At 42.2% G+C, this 23,746-nt stretch overlaps 1 protein-coding gene across 1 annotated transcript in view; it reads left to right on the top strand.

The window, feature by feature from the left end:
* Positions 1-23,746, top strand: part of Fam151b (family with sequence similarity 151 member B) — a 36,407-nt gene that overhangs the window by 3,844 nt on the left and 8,817 nt on the right. Inside the window, exons 2-5 of the mRNA XM_031360742.1 lie at positions 3,488-3,613; positions 8,203-8,368; positions 13,893-14,110; positions 15,103-15,238. Of these exons, the coding sequence (XP_031216602.1) occupies positions 3,488-3,613; positions 8,203-8,368; positions 13,893-14,110; positions 15,103-15,238 (646 nt within the window). The remainder of the gene's footprint in view (positions 1-3,487; positions 3,614-8,202; positions 8,369-13,892; positions 14,111-15,102; positions 15,239-23,746) is intronic.

Raw genomic sequence — 23,746 nt, 5'->3', positions numbered from 1 at the left:
GCCTCTGCCTCCCAAGTGCTGGGATTAAAGGCGTGTGCCACCACTGCCCAGCTCACTTCAACTTTTACTGGCCTTTCTCTCTGTAGACTTATAAGGACCTTGTTATTAAAATTTATACACTCATATAAATGTCATCCTATTTCTGATTAGCAACCCTAAATTCCATTTGGAATTAAAATATCTTGTGCTCTCACTTCCATGAAATCTAAAACAGAAGATGCAAGTTCAGAAGGATGCTGAAGGCGTCTGCCTAGCAGCCTTAGTTTCTTCCTTCCTGTGTAACGTATGAACAGGTTCTCATTACCCCTCCCACTATAGGAGTGCCATTGCTCTAATGCTCTCTTCACTTCTGTCTCTGAACTTCTACTGTACCTAGAGAGTTTCCTGGTTCATTTTAATGACCACAGAATGGGCCCTACGTACTATTGACAAACATTTGAAGTTTTACTCTTCTGCTATTACAGACAATGCATTACATTTATTGAATTCTCCCAAATGAGCTTATCTGTCTATGGAATAAAACTATAGAACTAGAATTTCTCAGTCAAAGAACAGATATTCTTTGTGGTGGTTTGAATGAGAATGGCCCCCATGGGCTTCTATGTTCCAGTGCTTGGTCTGTAGTTGGTAGAACTGTTTTGGGAAGGATTGAGAGGCCTGGTCTTATTGGAGGAGGTGTGTCATGGGGAGCAAGCTTTTAAGTTTCAGAAGCTCTGTGCCTTGCCTTAAACTTTAAATAAGATACAAGTCCTTAGCTACTTCTCCGGCACCATGCCTGCCTACCTGCTCCCTGCTATGACAACCATGAATTCGCCCTCTGAAACTGTAAGCAAGCCCCCCCAGTTAAATACTTGCTTTTATAAGTTGCCTTGGTCATTGCAAAGAGCCATAAATTATCTGTTTTATATGTTCCAAACATTTTAAGTACACTGAGCTGAGCTATGATATGCTCTGTAGGTAGGTTGAATGTATTCTGAGTTAGGATACTGTAACCCCAACGATTGGCTTGCCTGGACATGACTCCACTATAACACAGTAAGTACAGAACAGCAGTCTACCTAAGAAGAATGTATTTGGCATGCTTAAAAGTCCTGCATCATTGTGTATTGTTACTATTTTGTAAGGTGTCTTTATAAAAACTTTGAATGCAGTGTAAAGACAGCTGAAAGGTGCCATGGCAAAACCTGATGTGCACTGTTTATGAATGCCTAGGTTTGTTCTGACAACCTATGTGCCAGGAAAGAAGGACCAATTTTCTCAGTCATTTGGTGTCTCTGTCCCTTCTAACCTTATTTTAGGTAGGATCTTACATCCTGCTGTGTAGTCTAGGCTGGTTTTGAACTTATAATCTTCCTATCCTGAGCTGCTGAGATGTGCAATTTTAGTATCCAAAGCCACAACCATTATGTTTTTTTTTTTAAAGCATGATTGTTTTCTTACTTGGTATTTGTCACTACTAAGAATTAATGTGCCTTCTAGAATGACTGAATTGAATATTTAAATATGGCCATGCATACTTTTGCATATGTGAACAGGGTCCTTTCTGGGAGCAGGCACTGCTGGGGGCAGTGTTCAGCCATCTCTCCTTTCTTTATGGAGAGTGCTTGCTAAAGATGTCAGATATTATCTTTATTGACCCTCTATTTCCTGACTAAAGGAGTGGTTTATAATTTGGTATGTAAACTACCAACATGCTGGGCTGGAAAGATTGCTCAGCGGTTACAACCACTTGCAGAGGACCTGGGTTTAGTTCCCAGCATCCATTTGGTAGCTCCCAGCTATCCATGACTCCAGCTCTAGAATCCAGTGTTGTATTCTGGTATCTGCAGACGATAGGCACAGATATGGTGGACAAAGCACTCAGACACAGAAAATAAATAAATCTTAAAAGTAATACCATGTCTATGAGAGATGCACACACTTGGATCGAAATGAACTGAGGTAGTTCAAAATGAAGTGCTATTTTTCTGACCAAAGATGAATTATTCTGATATATAAATTATATATTTTAAAATTCATGTATGTTTTTTATTTTATACATGTGTGTTTGCTTTCATGTAAGTCTGTACTTCACAGGCATGCAGTGTCCATGGAGGCTAGAAGAGGGACTGGACTTAACCGAAGGTTATGAGCATTCATAGTAGTGCTAGGAATCAAACCTGGGTCCTCTGAAAGAGCAACCAGTGCTGTTAAGCATAGAGCTATCTCTCGAACTCCCTACTTTTCCTAATATTTTATTGGCAATGTGTGATAGCATTTCTTTAGGCTTTTAACTGGTGTCAGGCAGATATAAGCTAACAGTTGGCAGAGGGCAGAATATTTTGCACACAAGGAGGTTAGGCATAGCACTGAATAACAAGAAACCTATTATGCCGTAAGCAACTGACAGATGTATGCACTACTTGTATCTGTGTGTGCCAGCTGAGCCTGTGAATGCTGCACTGAGTTCAAACGCTCAACTGCCCAGAGAGTCATGGTCTGAAGGCAGACACACTGTGGAGGAGATGGAACCCCCCTCAGTGTTTTCATACTGCTGTGGCTCTATGTAGAGGACCTCGGTGCTTGGAGGACACAATCTAGAATTTCTGCTCTTGAGTGTCTAATTGTTAGCAGTTCTGAGCGCTCCAACATGCTCTTTCCTCTCTGATCTCCAGACCACACTGTATGGCTAGTAAGTATAGCATGATGCATGATTATATATATTGCAGATTCACACATCACACTACCTGATCTGTTTCATAAATCTATTTTTTTCTAGCTCAGTTGCTTGGTTTTTCTCCCTCACTATATCTTTTGCCCTTTTACATAATTTTTTTTATTCTATAATCCAGCATTTCCCCCCCTCTGGGCACATACCCATGGGAAGAAAACCACTACCTTATAAATGAATGTCTGTGAACATTCATACTAGCCATGGCATGGAAGGCACCCAAGACGACAATGACAGACAATGGATAAAGAAGATGTGGTATGTGCTATCAGTAGAATAGCATTCCACTCTAACAAAGCTGTTGCCTAGAAAATATTATTGTGCTTAGTGAAATAAGCCAGCCACAGAAAGAAAAAATATTGCATGATCTCATTACTTGTAGAACTTGAAAATTTTCGACTATATAGAAATAGAGATAGCAGCATTGGATATTCATAGGAGAGATGAGGAAGTGTTGGCCAAAGGATACAAAGCAGATACGTGGGATGAGTGAATCGAATCTAGAGATGGAATGTGGACCATGAAGACGATGGGTAATGAAAATGTTTATAAGTCTTATGCTAATGAGATTTTTAGCTACTCTTCATGCATATGCACACACACACACACATACACACACACCAAAGCCTAAAAATGGTCATCTACGAGATGATGGGTATATTTATCTGAGGATAGAAACTATTTCTTGCCATTGTATTTCACAGCATGGTGTTATCTACCTTAAAAACATCCCTCATCAAAAACCATATTCCTTTCACATAAATATTGTTGTTTTAGGATCCTGGAGTGAAAATATACTGAAATATTTTCAGAGGAATAGCCAGATCACGGCAGAAGATGGTGCTGAAATCCTGTGGTACCATGCAGCCAACCACAAGTCCCAGATGAATGAGGCACTGAAGAGTAAGTGCTTCCACAAAAATGACTTTCTCATTTAATTTAATTTAATTTTATTTTTAAAATACTCTTTGCTATGTAATCCAGGCTAGCCTCAAACTTGTGATCCTCCTGCCTTACCCTTCCAAGTCCTGGGATTCTAGACATGAGCTACCATGCCTGACTACTTCAATTTTCTTTGGGTAACGTATTAACTGAGTACATTTTTTGAAATCCAAGCAGAAAGTCTTGAGCTATGATTTGGCTGGATTGGGAGCCAGTCTGTAGAAATGGGAGTGCATGGTTCCCCTGGAGTGTGGGCAGCAGCTGTGTAGATGCTTGTGCTGGTGCTTGGCTCTGGAAACAGATTCTCTTCCAAAATGTTGGACCAGGGATGATTGCTGCAGTTAGAAATTATCAGGCTCATTTCACTCTCAACTAAGCTGAGCCATTTGTCCTAGCGTCTGGGTGATACAAGTAATAGTCTAACACTCATCTGTGAAACCGCTGCTTTATTTCTTTAGCGTCCATGTGAGGGATGGGTGCTATTTTTTGGAGTCTTCAAACCGGTTGTCTTAGTGACCTAAAAACCCTGTACAAGCTAGCTTATGTCTTCCTGTTCACCTGCCCTGGTTCTGCTAGTCTGTCTTTGCTGGCTTTCCAGTTCCCAGCATGGCTGAACACCTGCTGTCCTCACACTGGCTGCTTTCTTTCCAGGAACATGGGTTTTGCGGTGCTGAAGTTGACTCCAGGCCCTTGAGCATCCTGGGCAAGCACCACCACTAAGCTGTGGCTCAGCATTTCTTTTACTTTTCTATCTTGTTTTGTGCCTTTCAGTTTTAGTTTTTATTTTATGTGTATGAGTGCTTTATTTGCATGTATGTCTGTGTACCATGAGTGTGCCTGGTGCCCAGAGGCCAGAACAGAGTATTGAATTCTTCGGGACTGGAATTACGGACAGTTGTGAGCTGCCATGTGAGGGCTTAGAATTGAACTCTAGCTCTTTGTAAAAGAATCTAGAACTCTTAACTGCTGAACCCTCTCGCCAGCTCATCTTTGCATTTTTCATTAAACTTTCTCTGTAGTCTAGGCTGATTGAACCCTGTCTTTTGCCTCAGCCTTCCAAGCAGTGGGAATTACAGAGCCGTATCCCAGACCAGGCCTGGCTAATCTACCACAAAGCCTTGCCATCAGTCGAATTGCCATTTCTTAAAGACAACTGCCTGTTCCAGACCCCAGGATCAAACACTGGCTCCACCCTCAGTGCATCTCCTTGCCTTGCCTTGCCTCTGCTATTCCTTTAGTGAGCCTGGTCCTGAGGTTGCTGTATTCTGGCACAGATCTCTGCTGCATCCTTTTTGTACACAAAGGATTGCATTTTATCTACTCATCAGCTAATAAACCTTGGAGTGGTTGCCATTTTTGGCCACTACTTTACTGTCTGCTCTGTGAACTGGCATATAGGAAGCTAGCAGTGCACATGGTAAAAAAAGAAGTCAGCAGATATGAACAGACAAGGAGAGATTTTATTGAAATACATTGAAGAAAAGCAGTGAGTGAATTCTAGAGATTGGATGGCACCCCTGAGAGGAAGGGGGTAAAGTCCTCTTTGCAAGAATCAAGGGTGGGGGCAGTTTCACTGTGGGATGCCTTGAGCAGGCTTAACCCTGGCATAGGTGCTCATTCTTTGCTTGCCATGTAAGAGAGCTAAAAGCATACCCCTAAAGCCCTGCATATGAATGTTGATGTGCAAAGACAGCAGCTCTCCAGAAAAGCCACGTCCCCACACTGACCATCGGACCATGAGCACTTGCAACCTGGTACCTAGTAACACAGACCTTAAGCTCTTACAGCCCACAGAGGCTTCCACAAATGTCAGCCTTGAGAAAAACAACTTACACAGGAAAGTTTACCCCTCAACAGCGTGAGCTACAAGTGCTCATGGCCTGATGGTCAGAGCAACTGAAGGTGAGGTTTTCTTTACGTCTTCGGCCAGCACCCAGTGAGTGCAAATTGGTATATGTCACTGTGATTTAGATTTGTTTCCTAAAAGGTTAAATGCCCTTGATGGGCTGGCAAAATGGCTCAAAGAGAATCACAGACACATGCATGTATTATCTATATCCTTTGTGAGTGAGGTCCCAGGGACACTCGTGGTGATTGAAGAAGAAAGCAGCTCCTACAGAGGGTTCTCTGCCCTGCACCATGCACTATGGAATACATGTGACCCCATAAGCAAACAAAACATGTAATAGCTTTTTAAAACAGAAATACCCTTGAGCCTCTAGTGGTGTGTTCACACCCACAGCTGTCTGTCTTTTTCCGACCAGTACTAGATTGTGAAATTTGGGAATCCACAGATTTCTACGCACCAGAAGAGGACATCCGATACCATTACAGATGGTTGTGAGCCACCATGTGGTTACTGGGAATTGAACTCAGGATCTCTGGAAGAGCAGCCAGTGCTCTTAACTAGTGAGCCATCTCTTCAGATCTATCTCTGTTCATTTTGATCCAAGTACATGTTTGATCCCTCATAAACATGTGGGCCGTGGCTCGAGTGAGGGTTTAAGAGAACTGTCTGCTCTTCCAGAGGTCCTGAGTTCAGTTTCCAGCAACAGCATGGTGACTCATAACTATCTACTATGAAATCTGGTGCCTTCTTCTGGCCTGCATACAGGCATATATGCAGGCAGAACACGGTAAGATATATATGTTTTGTTTTTTAAGACTTATTTAATAATTTTCCGTGTCTTGAGTGTTTTGTCTGCTGTCCCCATGTACTTATGTCCACAGTGTGCTTGCATGTTGTCTGCAGAGGCCCAAAAAGCATTGAATCTCCTGTAATGGGAGTTACAAACAGTTGTGAGCTGCCATATGGGTGCTGGGAACTGAATTGAGATCCTCTGCAAGATTAGCTAGCCAGTGGTTAACAAACAGGGCTGGTAGCCACTGAGCCATCTCTCTAGCCCCAGCTCGTGGGTTTATTACCTAGCAGATTCTAATCTATTCCTTTAGCCAAAAGCCAGAAACCCAGATTACCTTGTGATAGTCTTCTCTCTGGGTTGGTTGGTCTACAGGTTTGGTTACTGTGAACATACACTCTTAGTATTCTAAATTCTTTTCACGCAGTTATGTGAGAGCTGCCATCTCTTTGAGGTTTCATAAAGAGTCTTGGAGCTGCCCTGATGGCACTGAAATTATATTTTATTGGCTTTGATTTGAAAGTTTGTCTTCTCCAAATTCATATTTAAATATAATTACTAATGAAACTATGTGGAAGGTGAGGTCTCTAGGCAGGTTTGGAGGGGTCTAAATTGGAAATATTTCCTTAGTATGCTAGAAGCCCAATAGTTAATTGTTTACCTTGCTTCACACAATCCTTTTCACAATTGACACTTTGAGCATACCCTAGAAACCACCTACATCAACCCCACATGTTCATTTGGTGTTCTCTTGATCTTCTACCTTTGCTACAAGTGACAGTGTTGTATAAGACAGATGGGGTCACTAACATTGCTCAGTGCATACATGTGCTTGCTGCCAACCCTGACAACCTAAGTGTGACACACAGACCCTCAATGGAAGAAGGAAAAAAACATCTCTTAGACATACATGGTCTACTGCCACCATGGCATTCACATGCATGCACACAGATATGTATGTTTGTATATGTGTATATATGTATCTCTCTATATAATTTTATAAATAAATACAAATAAAATATTTATATTTTATTATATAATATAAACAGACATATTTATAAATGTGTAAATATATAACTAAATAAATAATATATTTAATAATATATATTTAATATATAACTAAATAAAAATTAAGACAAGTGTCAGTTTTTTAAGTTACAGATAATTTCCATGCTGCTTTGTCTATTTCCATGAAAAGTCTCTCCCTCACCTTTTTAAGGCTCCCCTAGGTCCCAGTGTTGATACTATATTTCAGGGTTTATTAGAACAGCAGCCACTGCCAGATGTCTGTGTCTGCTTCTCTCCTGGGAGCACACATCCAGAGCTGAGGGTGGGGGTGTACGCCTGCAGTCCCAGCGTTTGGGAGGCTGGAGCAGCACAGCTGCAAGTTACAGGCCAGCCTGGACTACACGGTGATAGCCTGTCCCACAAAACAAGCCACCGTAAAAAAGCTGTCGAGCTTTAAATCAAAGACATTAATTGTTATGTAGTATTTCAGACATGAGCAGTGAATGTCCATGAATCTAATTTGAATATCAAGAAGATAATATATGCATGTGCCTGTGATTCTCTCTGTCCGTGTGTGGTGCTAGAGGTTGAACCAGAGCCTTGCCCATACTACTAGGCAAGTAGCACCTTTGAGGGGCATTCTCTGCTCTATTTTTGTTACTAACAAATACTTAACAGACTTCCCTCCCCTTTCTTTGTTCACTTTGCTAGATGCTAGAAAAGATTTGTAGGCAGGATAATGGCCGAGGAGCCTTGGGATGTAAGGATAGCATGCGGGCCTCGTACAGTGCCTGACATGCTGTAGTCTGCTCCGTGTTTCTTCTTTCTCTCACATGGGCCCTGATGCATTCTCCTGCAGTTCCATCCTTGTTCACAGTAACATAAGCTCTCTTACTTGGGCAGGTGCTGCCCACATGATAGAGGCTGATGTCCTTCTTCCTAGTGACGGATCAGAGCATGGCCAGCCAATCATGGCCCATCCTCCAGAGACAAGCAGTGATAATACTCTGCAGGAGTGGCTGGCTGAGGTCATGAAGAGCAACAAGGGCATCAAGTTGGATTTCAAGAGGTACTTTTACAAACACGCTTCATATGACTGCAGAATTCACGTTCAGGGAGAACATTAAAACATGCGTCTCTGTCTGTGACTGTTGTCTTAGTTAGGGTTTTATTGTTGTATAACTCTTATAAAGGAAAACATTTAATTGTGGATGGCTTACAGTTTCAGAGGTTCAGTCCATTACCATCATGGCAAGAAGCACGGTGGCATGCAGGCAGACATGGTGCTGGAGAAGGAGCTGAGAGTTCTACATCCCGATCCACAGGCAGCAAAAGGAGACTGTCACACTGAGCATAGCTTGAGCATAGAAGATGTCAAAACCCATCCCTACAGTGACATACTTCCTCCAACCAGGCCATACCCACTCTAAAAAGGTCACACCTCCTAATGGTACCCCTCCTCATGGGCCAAGCATTCACACACCTGAGTCTGTAGGGAGTGAGCACACCTATTTAAATGACCACAACTACCTATTCTTCTACCTTATCCAAACTGAAATGAAATTTGAGACTGTTATGTGTTTCTAGAATAGACTTAACATCGTGCTAATGGCTAAGATTGCTCCTTGAAGACCTTTAAGACTAAAGTCAGCTTTTATAAAGGAATGTTTCACATGTAACTATCATACCACAGAATGGCAAATTGAAAGTGCTTTGCTCCTCCAGTGCTTTGAAAGGAGAGGACTTGACAGAACCGGTACCTGCATATTCAATTTCATTCTGTCTTACGTTAGTAAAGAGGCTTGTCTGAAAGTCATCAGTAATCAAAGTATCCTTTGAAATTCTGGTTTGCAGGAACTGACCATGTGAGCAGGAATGAATGTCATTTCCCTGGAATGACTGTCACAGGGGTTGTGCCTTTTACGGCATGTGGCCATGAAGAAGCCATAATGCCTGGAATTGATGGGATGCAGAACAGATTACCACAAGTGGCCACTGCCACTCAAACCTAGATTTGGTGAATCATACCGCAGTATGAGGTTATCTCAGGGCTAAAGGGAGCTCAGAGGACTCACGTCTGGCTCCCAGCGCCCATGTCAAAGCAGTCTATACCTTCAGCTCCAGGGGACCCAACATTTTCTTCTGGCCTCTGCAAACACCTGTACCTACATGGCACACACACATAAATAAAAATAAAAATAAAAACCGTTAGTGAGTAGGACTTGAAAAGCTTGAAGGATTATTAAGATGACCCTAATCACTCGTGAGTGAATGAATGCCCAGCAAACCTCATCATTCGGCCTTGATGAGTGGCTGTGTACCACCTGGATGTCTGGCCTGACAAGGTCTGAGTTACAGAGTCATCTGAAGACCAGAGAGTTTTGTAGGTGGTACATTCTAGAAGGATTTCAATCCAGCAATGTGGCTTCTCTGGCTGAACTACACACACCCCTTTAGCACACAGCTTTAATCCCTCTGGCTGGAATAAGGCACACCCTTAGTATACACATTTAAGCCCAAACAATGAAAGGTAAAGTTACTTTGTAGGAGGAAGCACTCATGTTTGAAAGTGACATCTAATTGAAAGGCAAACAAAGTGACAAATCAGAGAAAGATTTGACAGAATAGGATATGGCCAACTCTCAGGAGAACAGAGAGAAAACAAGCTACTTATGAGAGCAGTGTAGAGAGAGAAGAGGAGACAGGGCAGTTTTGACTGGAACAGTTGTACAGAGACAGGTTGAGGAGAGAGAATAAGGTAGATACAAGCAAAGACAGAACAAGCGGAAAGAGTAGAACAGATTGCCAAGATTACTATGAGGCCAAGCAAAACAATTCAGTTAGAAGGTAAAAGAAGCCTGTTAGAACCAGTCTTTGTGGAGAGGAGTTTGAGCCAGAACAGCTGAATTGACCAGCCTGTCGGAGTTCAGGAAGAGCTAGAAGAGTGGGCTTAGTCAGCAGTAAGCAGATGGAGGCAGTGAGCCTCCAAGATAGCAGTTACATCAGGTGAACAGAAGACACTTTTACAGTGAGTGGCTCATCTGTTTTATTAACAGAGTCTTAGTCCTAGAGTAGCTAAGGAGTTCACCTGAAGAGGACAGCTGAGCCAGCTTCAGATCCCAGGACTCAGGGCCAGGGCAGCCTTCTCTGTCCATGAAATACAAATCTGTAGCACTTTTGCTGTGGTTTGTGATACCATGTTTCACTCCTCACAGATTAGCCTGTGCATTTGCAAGTTGTAGCTGCTAATTTAGTGATTCAGGCTACGTTAGTGGCCCACAAAAGAGCCAGGCTACAAAAAATTCATTTCATAAGCTTTATTTTATTTTAAATTAAGTGTGTGTGTATGTGTTTGTATGTTTGCATGGATGCATATACATACATAGGGGTATCCTCAGAAGCAAGAAGAGGGCAGGGATTAAGGGAGTGTGTTGTTCTGTAGAGGGCTAGAGGACATGTGTGTTAGTTACAATTCTAAAAGCTTTATATGTGCTTTACATATGATCCCCATAAAAATCCCAAGAGGTAGGCCGTCACAGGTCTCACTGCCATATGAAGAAATGGGGGCTGGGGTGGGGTGGAGGGGAACAAACAGCCTGATTGTGGTCAGATGGTTGGGGATGGAGAACTGTCCACCGGGCTGGACATGGAGAGTTCACCCCTCCCTTTTTTTTCTGTCTGTGGTGCTTGGAACAAACACAGGACCTTGTACATGCTGAGTAAGTGCTCTGTCACTGAGCTACATTCTCAGACAGAGTAAACATTCTTTTAAGTGTGTGTGTGTGTGTGTGCACGCGCGCGCGCGTGCTTGCGTATGCATATGCAGATACTACAGCAGGTTTGTGGAGGTCAGAGGACAAGTTGGAGTCAGTTTTCCCCTTCCACTACGTGGATCCTAGATATTAAGTCAGATCACACGATTCAGCAGGAGGCACCTTTACCAGGTGAGGCATCGAGCCGGCCCGAGTTCTGCAGCAAGCACTGTACTGCTCTGTGAGAGGAGCTGAGTGGTATTTTACTCAGCTTTTTGTAGATCTTGTTTTGTGCTTCTAAGTTGTTTCACATAGTATATACATGTGAAACATGTATACTATGAAAATACATGATTATTACACGGCATTACAGTCATTATTTAGTAATATGTAGTCATGTTTAAATTTTAGCTAGAGTTTTAAAACTAATTTTAAACTCTGGGGTTTTAGCAAAGATGGTTTTTCCCTTAAAATACAGTTTTAAGTTACTTATAATTTTAAAGGAAATTCCTAAGAGTGCAGGATAAGGTAAGATTAGCTTGTGCCTTTAGTTTACTAATTCTGTATGAGTTCACTTTCGCATTGCTGTGACCAAACTATTTGGCAGAGTATCTGTCAAACCTTGGCTCAGGGTCTCAGTCCAGCTTGCTGGAGAGGGTGGCTGCTGTTTGGGGCAGTGTCCTGGTGAGATGAATCTGTTCCCAAGTGGCTGACCAGGGAGGAGCCTGCAACCAGGTGCAGGGGGAGCCCTCACGGGCCTGCCCAGAGTCTAGTTCTTGCAGCCTGTCTGTAGTCTCCAAAGCAGTGCCACACAGGCTGGGACCTGCGTGCTCACAATGAGTCTCTCGGGAACAGCAGAGTCTGACCTTAAGTCTGTTGTACTGTTGTATTTACCATAGCGCTACAGTATTTTGTCATCATTGTTGTCCATTTGTTTGTGTAGTTTTGTTTTTTGAGTCAAGATCTTGAATTCATTGCAGTACTGAGATGAGTTATCACAGTACCCCAGCCCCCACCAGCCTCCCTAGTGTTGGGATTGCAGGAGTGTGCCTCCCCTCTCTCTGACTATATGCTATGAAGTCAGGCATTGTGGTGCATCTAGCTTTCTCTTTGCTTTGTTTTTTGTTTTTATTTTTTGTTTTTCAAGACAGAGCTTCTCCATGTAGACCTGGATGTCCTGGAAGTCACTCTGTAGACCAGGCTGGCCTGAAATTCAGAGATCTGGCTGCCTCTGCCTCCTGAGTGCTTTGCTCTATTTTCCTCAGATATTCTACTGATTTAGGGTCTTTTGTGGATTTTAGAATTGAGGTTTTAACAGGCATCAATGTGGTAGAAGTCAGGATGCACTGCAGAGAAATAAAAACATCTTAATTCAAAGTCCTGCCTGAGGCTTACTTATTAATCCACTAAGATCTAGGACATCCATTTCAGGGACCAAATGGGGAGAGTATGCAAGGTAAAGAGTCTGGATGCCAAGGGCCTCATGCCTCTGGTTTCAGCACACAAGTTTATAAAATGTCTCTCATAAAGTAGGAGGGACAGGGACGGGAGAGACGCACAGATGGACACGCCCATTCTCAGGAAGAGCTGATATCTTTCCCATCCCCAGGGTTCTCAGCCTCTATCACAGTAGCTCCGGAGCTGTTTCCCTGGGCGAACCTTTCTAAAGGACCAGGAACATTCATCTGAAAGGATGAAGCAATGAGGCTGGGGCGCATGTGTGTGTGTGTGTGTGTGCGTGCGCGTGTGTGTATGTGTGTGCGCGCACGCTTATATTTGAGAACAATGAGACACACACACATGCACGAACACACATACACACACCAAGTAAAAATGATATATTAAACTTAACTGTTTTGTAAGCTGGGCATGCTGACACATTCCTTTAATCCCAGGGCTTAAGTCAGGCAGAGCAAGATGATTTCTGAATTTGAGGCTAGCCTGTACTACATAGCAAATTTCAGGCCAGCCAGAGGTACGCAGTGAGACCCTGTCTCAAGAACCAACAGAAACAAATAAAAACAACAACAAAAGCCTTTATTGTTTTGAATTCTGTGGCTGTAATAGTTGTAGGGAAGAGAAGACAACCCACTTTTCAAGTGGAGCTAAAATATCTTCTCATTTCCACAGAAGTGTACACAATACGGAAAGAATCCAAGTTTGTATTAGCTTTAGGAAATATATTTTTTAAATTTATTTTTATTTTATGTTAATTAGCATTTTACCTGAATGAATGTCTTTTGGGGGTATCAGAAGCCCTGGAATCTGTAATGCCTGTGAGCTGCCATGTAGGTGTTGGGAACTGAACATGGTTCCTCTGGAAGAACAGCTAGTGCTCTTAACTGCTGAGCTGTCTCTCCAGCCCCAAGAATATGTGGTTTTAGGCTTTCTAGGCATTTTAAGAAATGTGTTTATGTCTCCAAATTCACCTAATCATGCATGAAAGCAAAGAGACCTTTTCTCTCGAAGGATTGTTGAGTGTTGGAGTCAATCTTATCAAAGGCTGAAGTGGCAGGAGTCACTCTCAGAACGTGCCCACCTGTAACTGCTACTTCCTGAGTGTGGCTGGCAATCGAGGATTCGTATCTTCTCTTACATCACTTCACACTTAGTGACCCTAATGTGGTGTTCTGAAGCCCCTGTTTGGTCCATAGCGACCGTCACTATTCACATCACTATAAAATCTGTAGGTTTCTTTCATGAAAATAAAGTATAAATACTTTGAGGTAGGGTACATGTTAGTCTTCCCCTCTGGTCCATGTGAATTCTTTTACTTGTCTTTGAATTTGAGAACAGGAAGACCTCAGTGTGGGAAGACTCACTGGTCATACTCTTTTTCAGTCTGGCTGCCGTCAGAGCATCCATGCTGTTCCTGGACAACGTGAAGCAGCACCTGCAGCGGCCTGTGTGGTTTAATGCTGATGTTCTTCCCGGCCCAAATGGAAGCAGCAAAGTAGTAGATGCCAATGCCTTTCTAGACACTGTGACATCCTTCTTTCCAGACGTGACCTTTTCCTTGGGTTGGACAACAGGATGGCATCCGGAGAAAGTCAATGAAGGTGATAATTCTAATCAATTTGCTTTGAGCAAATACCAAGTTGATCCTTGAGAATGTGTGAAATATTCTGGATTCTATTCTTCAGGAGGGTACAGAGCAAACTCATATGTTAGCTCAAGCACATAAGAGCTTTTCAGGCAGGAGGAAGCTGTGTAAGTGTGGCTGAAGAACACAGCTCTGTCCCTGAATGTTTCATTGTTGTTCAGTGGTGTCTTAGGGTTTCTATTGCTGTGAAGAAACACCATGACCACGGCAACTCCTGTAAAGGAAAGCATTTAATCGGGGCTGGCTTACAAATTCAGAGGTTTAGTCATTGGCAGGAAATATTGCAGACAGGCAGATATGGTGCTGGAGAAGGAGCTGAGAGTTCTACATCTTGATCTGTAGGCAGTATCAGGAGACTGCTGCATTAGACCTGGCTTGAGCATGAGATCTCAAAGCCCATCCCCACAGTGACATACTTCCTCCAGCAAGACCACACCTCCTAATAGTGCCATCACCTATGGACCAAGCATTCAAACATGAGTCTGTGGGGGGCATTCCTATTCAAACCACCACAGGTGCCTTAATGATGTTCTACTTGCTTAGCATGCCCAAAACCATAGGTTCTACCCAGCACCATTAAATACACAAATACAATTAATTTTTTCCTTGTACTGTGGTGTTTTAATTTACTCTGAACTCAATGGAAAATCTGTAGACTAGGAACTCATTTGTAAATTACTGATAGAGTTCTTTTCCTGGGTAATTTGGTTTTTTGTTTTGTTTTGCTTTTGTTTTGTTTTTTCGAGACAGGGTTTCTCTGTATAGCCCTGGCTGTCCTGGAACTCACTCTGTAGACCTGGCTGGCCTCAAACTCAGAAATCTGCCTCTGTCTCCCAAGTGCTGGGATTAAAGGAATGCGCCACCACTGCCTGGTGGTAATTTGGTTTTTTAGTTAATTGACTTCCAAGATTCCAATCACAAATGCATATTCCTTTCTTCCCACTTCAGGCTACAGTTGGTCGATGGTGAAAGAGATGGATTATATATGCAGCGAGCTAACCCAGCCGGTCACGTTCCCTGTCAGGGCAGCCTTAGTGAGGCAGTCATGTTCTCAGTTACTCTGGCTATTGACAAAATCAAACAGGTATGAATTATCTGTAATAAGAATTATTTATCTTAGCTAGCTCATATACAAACACATAATCCTGGTATTTTATTTACAAGCTGTAAGCACAGATTGGGAAGGTTGTGAGCTATTCTAACTTATATCCCATCCATATGTCCCTTGTTACTTGCCGTATCTCCCGGTCACGTGCTTGTGGTCCATCTCCTCTCATGGCAGCCCCCTCCTCCCTTGGTTTCCTCTCTTCTTCCTCCTCTCCCCCTCTTCTGGTCTCTTCTCAAACCATTCACTCATCCTCAAGTCCTCCCTGTCTCTCCCTACTGCCCCAGTCACAGTCTCTATCCATTTATTAACCAATTAACTCTAAAGTGTGGTGCAGGGTTTACATACCATCACGTGGTGTACATGAGACTCTCCTTGACTTGGGGGCCAGTATTTAGCATTTAAATGCATAGCAACACCAGACCAACCCCTAACAATTATCACCATACCAGTGTAAGGTGTGGAGAGAAGAACTGTGTGCTGGTGTATATATGCCTGCAATCAAGCACTTGGGGAACAGAAGCAGAAGGACTGGGAATTCAAGGTCAACCTCAGCTACAGAGGGACTTGGAGTCTAGCCTGGGCTATATGAGACTCTGTCATAAACAGAAAAAAAGCCATGATATATTAATTATCAAAGGACAGTGGGTGAAAGAGAGAAGGAATGAATGGTGATGTCAGCACAGATTCCCTTCCCAGCAGCCCTTAAGAGCATGGCGTTACCCCGACCCTCCAGTTTGTGCACATGGTAATTCTGAGTCAGTGTCATCTTCCAGTTGAAAGTACAAAGGGTAGTTTGTCTTTGAACACTACTTACAGAAATCTTTTTCACATAACATTTTAATCATTTGATATACAACAAGAAATTAACTGGGGTTGGCATGGTAGCTCAGCAGGTACATGTGTTTGCCATAAAAGCTGATGACCTTATCAAGCCCTGCATCAACCCATGTAAATGTGGAAAGAGAGAGAATTGACCTCACAGGGCTGTCCTCTTAACTCCATACATGAGCCATAGTGTACACACACACACACACACACACACACACTCTGATACTAATAATATAAAAATACATTTTGAGGACTGGAGAGATGGCCCAGTGGTTAAGAGCGTGCACTGTTCTTACAGAGGACCTGAGTCCAGTTCCTAGCACCCATATCAGGTGACTCTCAGCTGCCTGTTGCCCCAGGTCTAGGGAATCACACCTCCGAGGGCCTGTGTACTCACTTGCACATGCCTACACATAGAAATACATACATATACTACTATCTAGGAAAATCTATGCTTATAGCTTTTCTTATTCTTTTTGGCAAATATGTTCCCACTGATTTAACCCTTGAATATTAAATTGTTAATGCAGGAAGAACAGACTAGGATAGCTTTTTAAAAGGATTTATTTTATTTTATGTGTACAGGTGCTTTTTACCTGTGTGTACAGTGTGTAGTTCCTGCATGCCTGGTTTTCACAGAGGTCAGAAGACGGTCTCAGATCCACTGGAACAGGAGTTACAGATGATTGTGAGCCACCCTGTGGGTGCTGAGAATTGAACCTGGATCCTCTGCAAGAGCAGCAAGTGTTCTTAACCACTGAGCAGTCTCTCTAGCCCTGAGGCTAGCTTTTTTAACGTAGTTTCAGAATAGAAATTTTTTCTTGGTGTTAAAGGTAACACACCCAGAAGCTATGAAAGAAAATTTCGCTGTATTTAAATACATAAGAATCAGAAATTCTGGTAAAAATAATATTATGATACATGTCAGAGAGATTTTATGAATTCTAAAACATAATTATTTTTTTACAATCATCTGGCAAAAGTCCCAACTTAATAATTAACCAGGCTGGAGAAAATAGTGGAAGCAGGCATGTTGTGTACATCATAGATGTAAACTGATTTATTTCCTTAAGGACACAGTGGGCGTGTTCATGGGTTCTTATCAGTAAGGGCTTATCTACCTAGGAGAAGTTCATGTAAGCACAGAGAAGGACCAGCGAAGTTTCAAAGCCTTCCAAGTCTCCTCCAGTTGGAACTTGGCTGAGTATATTATGTTATACTCTCACAATGGAAGATTAAATACTTGTTATAGGTCGTGCTGTAGGTGTGGGGCTTTTAAGGACAAATCTCAAAAATAATTCTGTAAGTGAAAAACATTTAAGTTTACAATGATCTTGTAGTAACTATGATTCTACTTGCAAGAGAAAACTGAATCATAAAATATTTATAGATGAATTAAACATTAGGTTGTTTGAGCAGCTGTAGCTGGCGTTATGGCAAAAGAGAGGCATTGGATGGCCCCAGACAATAATGAGTCAGGGTCTCCATTGCAAACAGCTGAAACCAAACCTGGCTACAAGCAGAAAAGAGATGTATTAAGCTAATGAGGAGGTTTTTTTTTTTTTTTTTAACTTTTATGTGCATTGGTGTTCTGCCTGCATGCATGACTGTGTGAGGGTGTTAAATTCTTTGGAACTGGAATTAGAGACACTTGTGAGCTGCCTTCTGGGTGCTGGGAATTGAACCTGGATCCTCTGGAAGAACAAATACTGCTCTTAACCACTGAGCCATCTCTCTAGCCCTGAGATTATTTTATTATTTTTTAAATATTTTTTTATAGTCCAGTCATTATCCCCCTCCCAATCTGCCCTCTGGCTGTTCCACATCCCATACCTCCTCCCCCAACCCCGTCTCCAAGAGGATGTCCCCACTCCTCATTACCACCCCACCAGATCTCCTCATTCCTTGGGGCCTCAAGTCTATCAAGGATTAGGTGCATCTTCTCCCACTGAGACCAGACAAGGCAGTCTTCTGCTGTATATGTGTTGGGGGCCTCTTATCAGCTGCTGTATGCTACCTGTTTGGTGGCTTAGTGTCTGAGAGATCTTGGGGGTCCAGGTTAGTTGAGACTGCTGGTCTTCCTATGGGGTTGCCCTCCTCCTCAGGTTCTTCCAGCTTTACCCTAATTCAACCACAGGAGTCCCTGGCTTCTGTCCACTGGCTGGGTGTAAGTATCTGCATCTGACTCATTCAGCTGCTTGTTGGGTCTCTCGGAGGGCAGCCATGCTAGGCTCCTGCCTATTGACCTGCATGCAGCTGTTCTCCTGGGAGGCCTTCAGACTGTGGGGTCTTCAGAGGAGCAGACAAGCTGGTGGTCTGCCCTGACAGAAGGCGCAGGCTGGAAGAGAGAGTGTTATTTTTATAGTGCGCAATGCTTTAGACATTCTCTTGGGCAGGCGTGTCATCTTTATTAACTCTTACTGTTATCACTAACACTGCTCTAGTTTTGTTTGTTTTCATTAGTGTTGAAGAATTACTCTGAAGTCAATTAGCATAGTATATTAATTTTTAAAGATTATTATTTAAATTATGGCACTAAATTAAATTGTAAACATTGGATTCTTATACAGAACTCAAGCTTTTGGAAGTATTTCCTTATAGCCCTGTTTGAGAAGCATTCATAATATAAACAGGTTATTTACATGGGTACGGAGGACTTGGGGATCGTGTACAGAGCACTGCGAGGTTAGAGCCACAGCTGTGAGGAAGCCTGGCCAAGGCTGTGCTTTGTTCATGCGCAGTTTGCAGTATTTCCCCTGATTTGTCATGATGATTTGAAAGGCCATGTCTGATCTCCTGAAAAATTTGCAATTCACAGAGGCACCTGCTAATCCAAGAGCCCACAGTCAGAAATAAGCCTCCCAGACAATCCTAATGGCCTTGTGAAGTGCAGACTAGCAAGTACCAGCAGATATTACCGGGCTGCTCTGTGTTTTGGAGTCTAGGAACTTTTAGAATTTTTTTCCCTCTTAAGCGGAAACTGTAGACTTCTTAAATATCTAGTGTTAAGTCTTTCAAATTGAAAGTGGTGGATTATACATAAACAAATTTTTCCCTGTGGTTTTAAATATGGTAGTCTGGCAATTACCGAAAGCTATTTCAATGACCTAGACAACTCTATACAGTAATTTATAAAGCTTGGGTCTTTTTTGCATAGTAAACTGTCTCACAAAATATATAGAGATGATATTTTTAAGAACAGTGAGTGATTATTTTCATCCTTCATTCTGAATCTGTATAAAGCGTTAGAGAAATATCAGTAGTTAGTTAATCCATGACCCATCTTTTCACAATAAGGACAATGTTTGAGAAATAGTTTTTAAAGTAATGAGTTGTAGTGACATAAACGGCATAAATTACCAACATTTAAAATATTGTTCTCAAGTAGTATGTAGATAAGTTTGTATATGAACAGTCTTTTAAAAATTATCAGGAAAAGTCAGGACAATGGTATACCTTAGCTTGTCATTAGAGATATCTCTCGTTTTGACACCATGTCTCCTGGGTGCTAAATTCATTATATTTCATTATCTGTTCTCACTTATGGACTACGTGCTGTTTTCATCTTGTCATTTTTATCAAGTTCTCTTAGCCTTTGTATGTCTATATGTGCGTGTGATACACACTCATGTATGTATGTGTGATGCACTTCTGTGCATGTATGTATGTGCATGTATGTATGTGCATGCATGTGCAGGTATGTGTGGTACACATGTGTGTATTTATGTGTGTGGTGCACACATATGTATGTGATACATGTGTATGTGTGTGATACATGCATATGTATGTGATGCACACATATGTGTGTATGTGTGATACACACATGTGTATGTGTATGTGGTGCATGCATATGTATGTATGTATGATGCACACATGTATATATGTGATACACATGTGTATATGTGTATATGATACATGCATGTGTAGGTAAGTGTGGTGTACATGTATGTATGTGTGTGATGCATATATGTGCATGTGGTGCACACACGTATGTATGTGTGATGCACACACATGTATGTATGTGTGATGCACATGTTATGTTATGATGCATATGGAAAACCTTTACCCTAATGCAAGTATGGTGTATAAAGTTGCCTGAGGCTTAGAAGACTGTGGGAGCTAAGCCTTTTTTTAGTGATATGATACAGTTTTCTCCTTCAATTTATCTCCTAAGTATTTGTCACAGGAAGTAGTTGAAAACAAGTAACTAAAGGAACACTAATCATTACCAATGAAAAGACAATTTAGAATTCCTTTCAGTATCATTTCATTGATGAATAAAGACAAATATATTTTTATTTTAATACTTTACCTATTTCCTGTTGGCATTAAAATATACTTCACATACTCTGTGTGTGTGTGTCTGTGTGTGTCTGTGTGTGTGTGTCTGTGTGTGTGTGTCTGAGTGTGTGTGTGTCTGTGTGTGTGTGTGTATATATGTGTGTGTGTGTGTGTGTGTGTGTGTGTGAGAGGGTGCTGAGTATTTCATCCATGCCCGGCAAAGCATTCTCCAATGAGCTACATTCTCAGACCCTAGATTTTTCTTTTATGAAAAGTGTATAGCTTATGGAATGGCATATTTTCTTCAATAGCCATAACAAAAGTCTAACACATAATAAGTACAATTACTCTTTAAATCTATGCCATGAGTACCACTGTTCTAGACACAAAATAAGTAAAATTAAACTATACACCAGTGGGTCTCAACTTTCCTAGTGCTGCAACCCTTTAATACAGTCCCTCATGTTGTGATGACAAGCAGCCATAAGATTCTTTTGTTGCTACTTTGTAAGTGTAATTTTGCTACTGTTATGAGTTGTGATGTGAATATGAGATATGTAGGATGTCTGACAGGCCATCCCAGTGAAAGGATCACTCGACTCCCAAAGGGGACTTGACCCACAGGTTGAGAGCCTCTGCTTTGGATATTATGCGGTGACTGTCATTGTACCAGCTAATTGAGCAGTCTTCATCACAGAACTAATTGTAGAGGTTATAGAATCTTGTCATTGCTACAGCTCTAATGGCTTTATACAGCTTGAGACAGGAAGAAGTAGGAAATGTATTATTTATTTTAAGTTAGAGCAAAAGCCTTGAGATGTTTATCTAAGTTGATAAAACAACAAAATCTGATCATGATTCTACCTTAAAAGACTAAAGGTTAGGAGCCGGGACCACCATTGGTGGCGACCACCATCGATGGCGACCACTATGGCGACCACCATCGCTGGGACCGCCAAAAGTGGGACCACCATTGGTGGGACCACCATTGCTGGGACTGCCATCACTGGGACCACCATCGCTGGGACCGCCATCGGTGGCGAGTGCTGCCTTGCGTGGTTGAGGCCCTTAGCTTGTCTAGAAGCTCCAGACAAACCAGGGCAAGCCCTCCATTGTACTTTGTTTACAGTCTGTATTACTAACGAATTGGTGTTTTAAAAGATTTTTTTAAAAACTGGGTGTGTGTGTGTGTCTGTCTATCCATGCAAGGGAACATGGGAGCGTGCCCATGTGAACACTGGTAGCTGCAAAGTGCAGACAAAGGTGTCTGGATCCCTTAGAGCTGGATTTATAAGTGGCTGTGAGTAGCCCCATGTGAACCTGGCTCCTCGGCCAGAGCCATCCATGCCCCCAGCCCCTGAGCCATCACTTCAGCCCTAGAGTTACTGTTTTTGAGTTAGTCCTTCGCTGCTGTTATGCCTTGCCTTTATATAATGTATATGTAATGTTCAGTTGCTATGCATAGGAATCTCTTTTATTTCTACATGCTTATGCCCAAATCTTCTAATACTTTTATCATTTTAAATGACTTTCAGTTGATTTTCAAGCAAAAAAAAAAAAAAAAGTATATTCCCTTCCTTTCTAGCTATCATTTTTTTCCCCCTTTTAAGGCATGCTGTTTTGTGTGTCCAGAACAAGGGTTCAGAGCTGAGGAAAACTAACCCTGCGGCAGATGATGCCTGAGGACTTCTTGGTTCCCCAACCTTCTGTGTGTAGATGGATTCTAGGATGCATCTCCTGACAGAAGCCTTGAGTGTGTTCTGTACTGCACAGGACACCCCAGGAGAAAAAATCTCTCACATGATGACATAGTGCCCATATGGAGAATTTGAGAAAAGTGTCTAATTATTAGTGATCGTGGGCATTGTTAACATGGACACTTTTCAAATCCTGCAAAGATGCCAGTCTAAACAAGCATCAAAATTCCAGTGGGTGTTCACTTTTCCAAATGCCTTTTCAGTTCCTACAAAAGCAGTCATGTCCAGGTGTGGACTTTACTCGCAGCAGCCAGCAGAGGCAGGTGGATTGCTATGCTAGAGGCTAGCCGCGTCTGTAGCAAGTTCCATCCAGGCTACCACCCCATTCCCTACAGTGTATCTTCTTTTTCCTCTGTGCTTACTGATGGAATATGTATTGTGCTATTTCGCAGTGTTTTACCATCCCATCACTTCCCCATGTGGGCATGGCATACTATCCTGTGTGTGTGTATCAGTGCCAATTCTGTGTTCATCTGCATGATTTTCTTCCCCAGTTTTAGATATGAGAATCCTATGCATTTCATAAAATGTCCTGTACTTTCTTATGTATTTAGAGATATCCAAAATAGCATTAAAATGGCCTGCATGTGAAATGTTCTAAACCTGAGGCTTTGGGGAATGTTGAACTTGAATAACCTTTCTATTTACTGTTTAGTAAATGATTTGTTTCTGTTTTAGAAGACAAGTTTCATAAATTATATTCTTGTAGAAAATTGTTCATTTTGTCAATATTTTTCAAATTATTTAGCTACAGCTGACTGAAATAGTCTGCTACTCTCTTAGTTTCTTGCAAGTCTTCAGTTCCTTGATGTATCTGGGCTTTCCCACTAGTTTCTTGGTTAGACTAGATAGTTTGCATGTGTGGCCTATGCATGTCTACATCTTCATACATGTGCACGTGTGTATGCAGACACTCATAGGCCAGAGAGTGATGCCATGTCTTCCTCAGGTACTCTGCACCATATTTTCTGAGAGAGTGTCTCTCATTGAACCTGGTGCTTATGGACTGGCTAGACTGGCTAGCCACCCTGCTGTAGGGGTTTGATCCCCCCACCCCCATGCTGAGGTTGCAGATCTGTGCTCATACCATCACACCCTTCCTCTATGTGTGTGCTGGACATCCCTACTTAGGTCCTGCTTCTGGGACTGCCAGGACTACATAGGGAAACCCTGTCTCAAACAAACAAACCCAGTTTTACCCACTGGGCTATCTTATCTCCTCATTCCTAGACTAGATGATAATTCTTTAAATGGGATCTTGGATTGGATTTCTTTTTCTGGCTTATGACTTAGTAGTTCCTTCCTTTTCTTCCTTAAAGCGTAGCTCTTCTCACTTCCTGTCAGATGCTCTGTCACCTTTTCACTTCCTGTCGGATGGTCACTCTGTTGTTGGTTGTCACCTTTTCACTTCCTGTCGGATGGTCACTCTGTTGTTGGTTGTCACCTTTTCACTTCCTGTCGGATGGTCACTGTTGTTGGTTGTCACCTTTTCACTTCCTGTCGGATGGTCACTGTTGTTGGTTGTCACCTTTTCACTTCCTGTCAGGTGTTCACTCTGTTGGTTGTCACCTTTTCACTTCCTGTTGGATGGTCACTCTGTTGGTTGTCACCTTTTCAC

The sequence above is a fragment of the Mastomys coucha genome, unplaced genomic scaffold, assembly GCF_008632895.1.
Source record: "Mastomys coucha isolate ucsf_1 unplaced genomic scaffold, UCSF_Mcou_1 pScaffold8, whole genome shotgun sequence".
Classification (NCBI taxonomy): Eukaryota; Metazoa; Chordata; class Mammalia; order Rodentia; family Muridae; genus Mastomys; species Mastomys coucha.
This window is presented reverse-complemented; position numbering and strand designations above follow the sequence as displayed.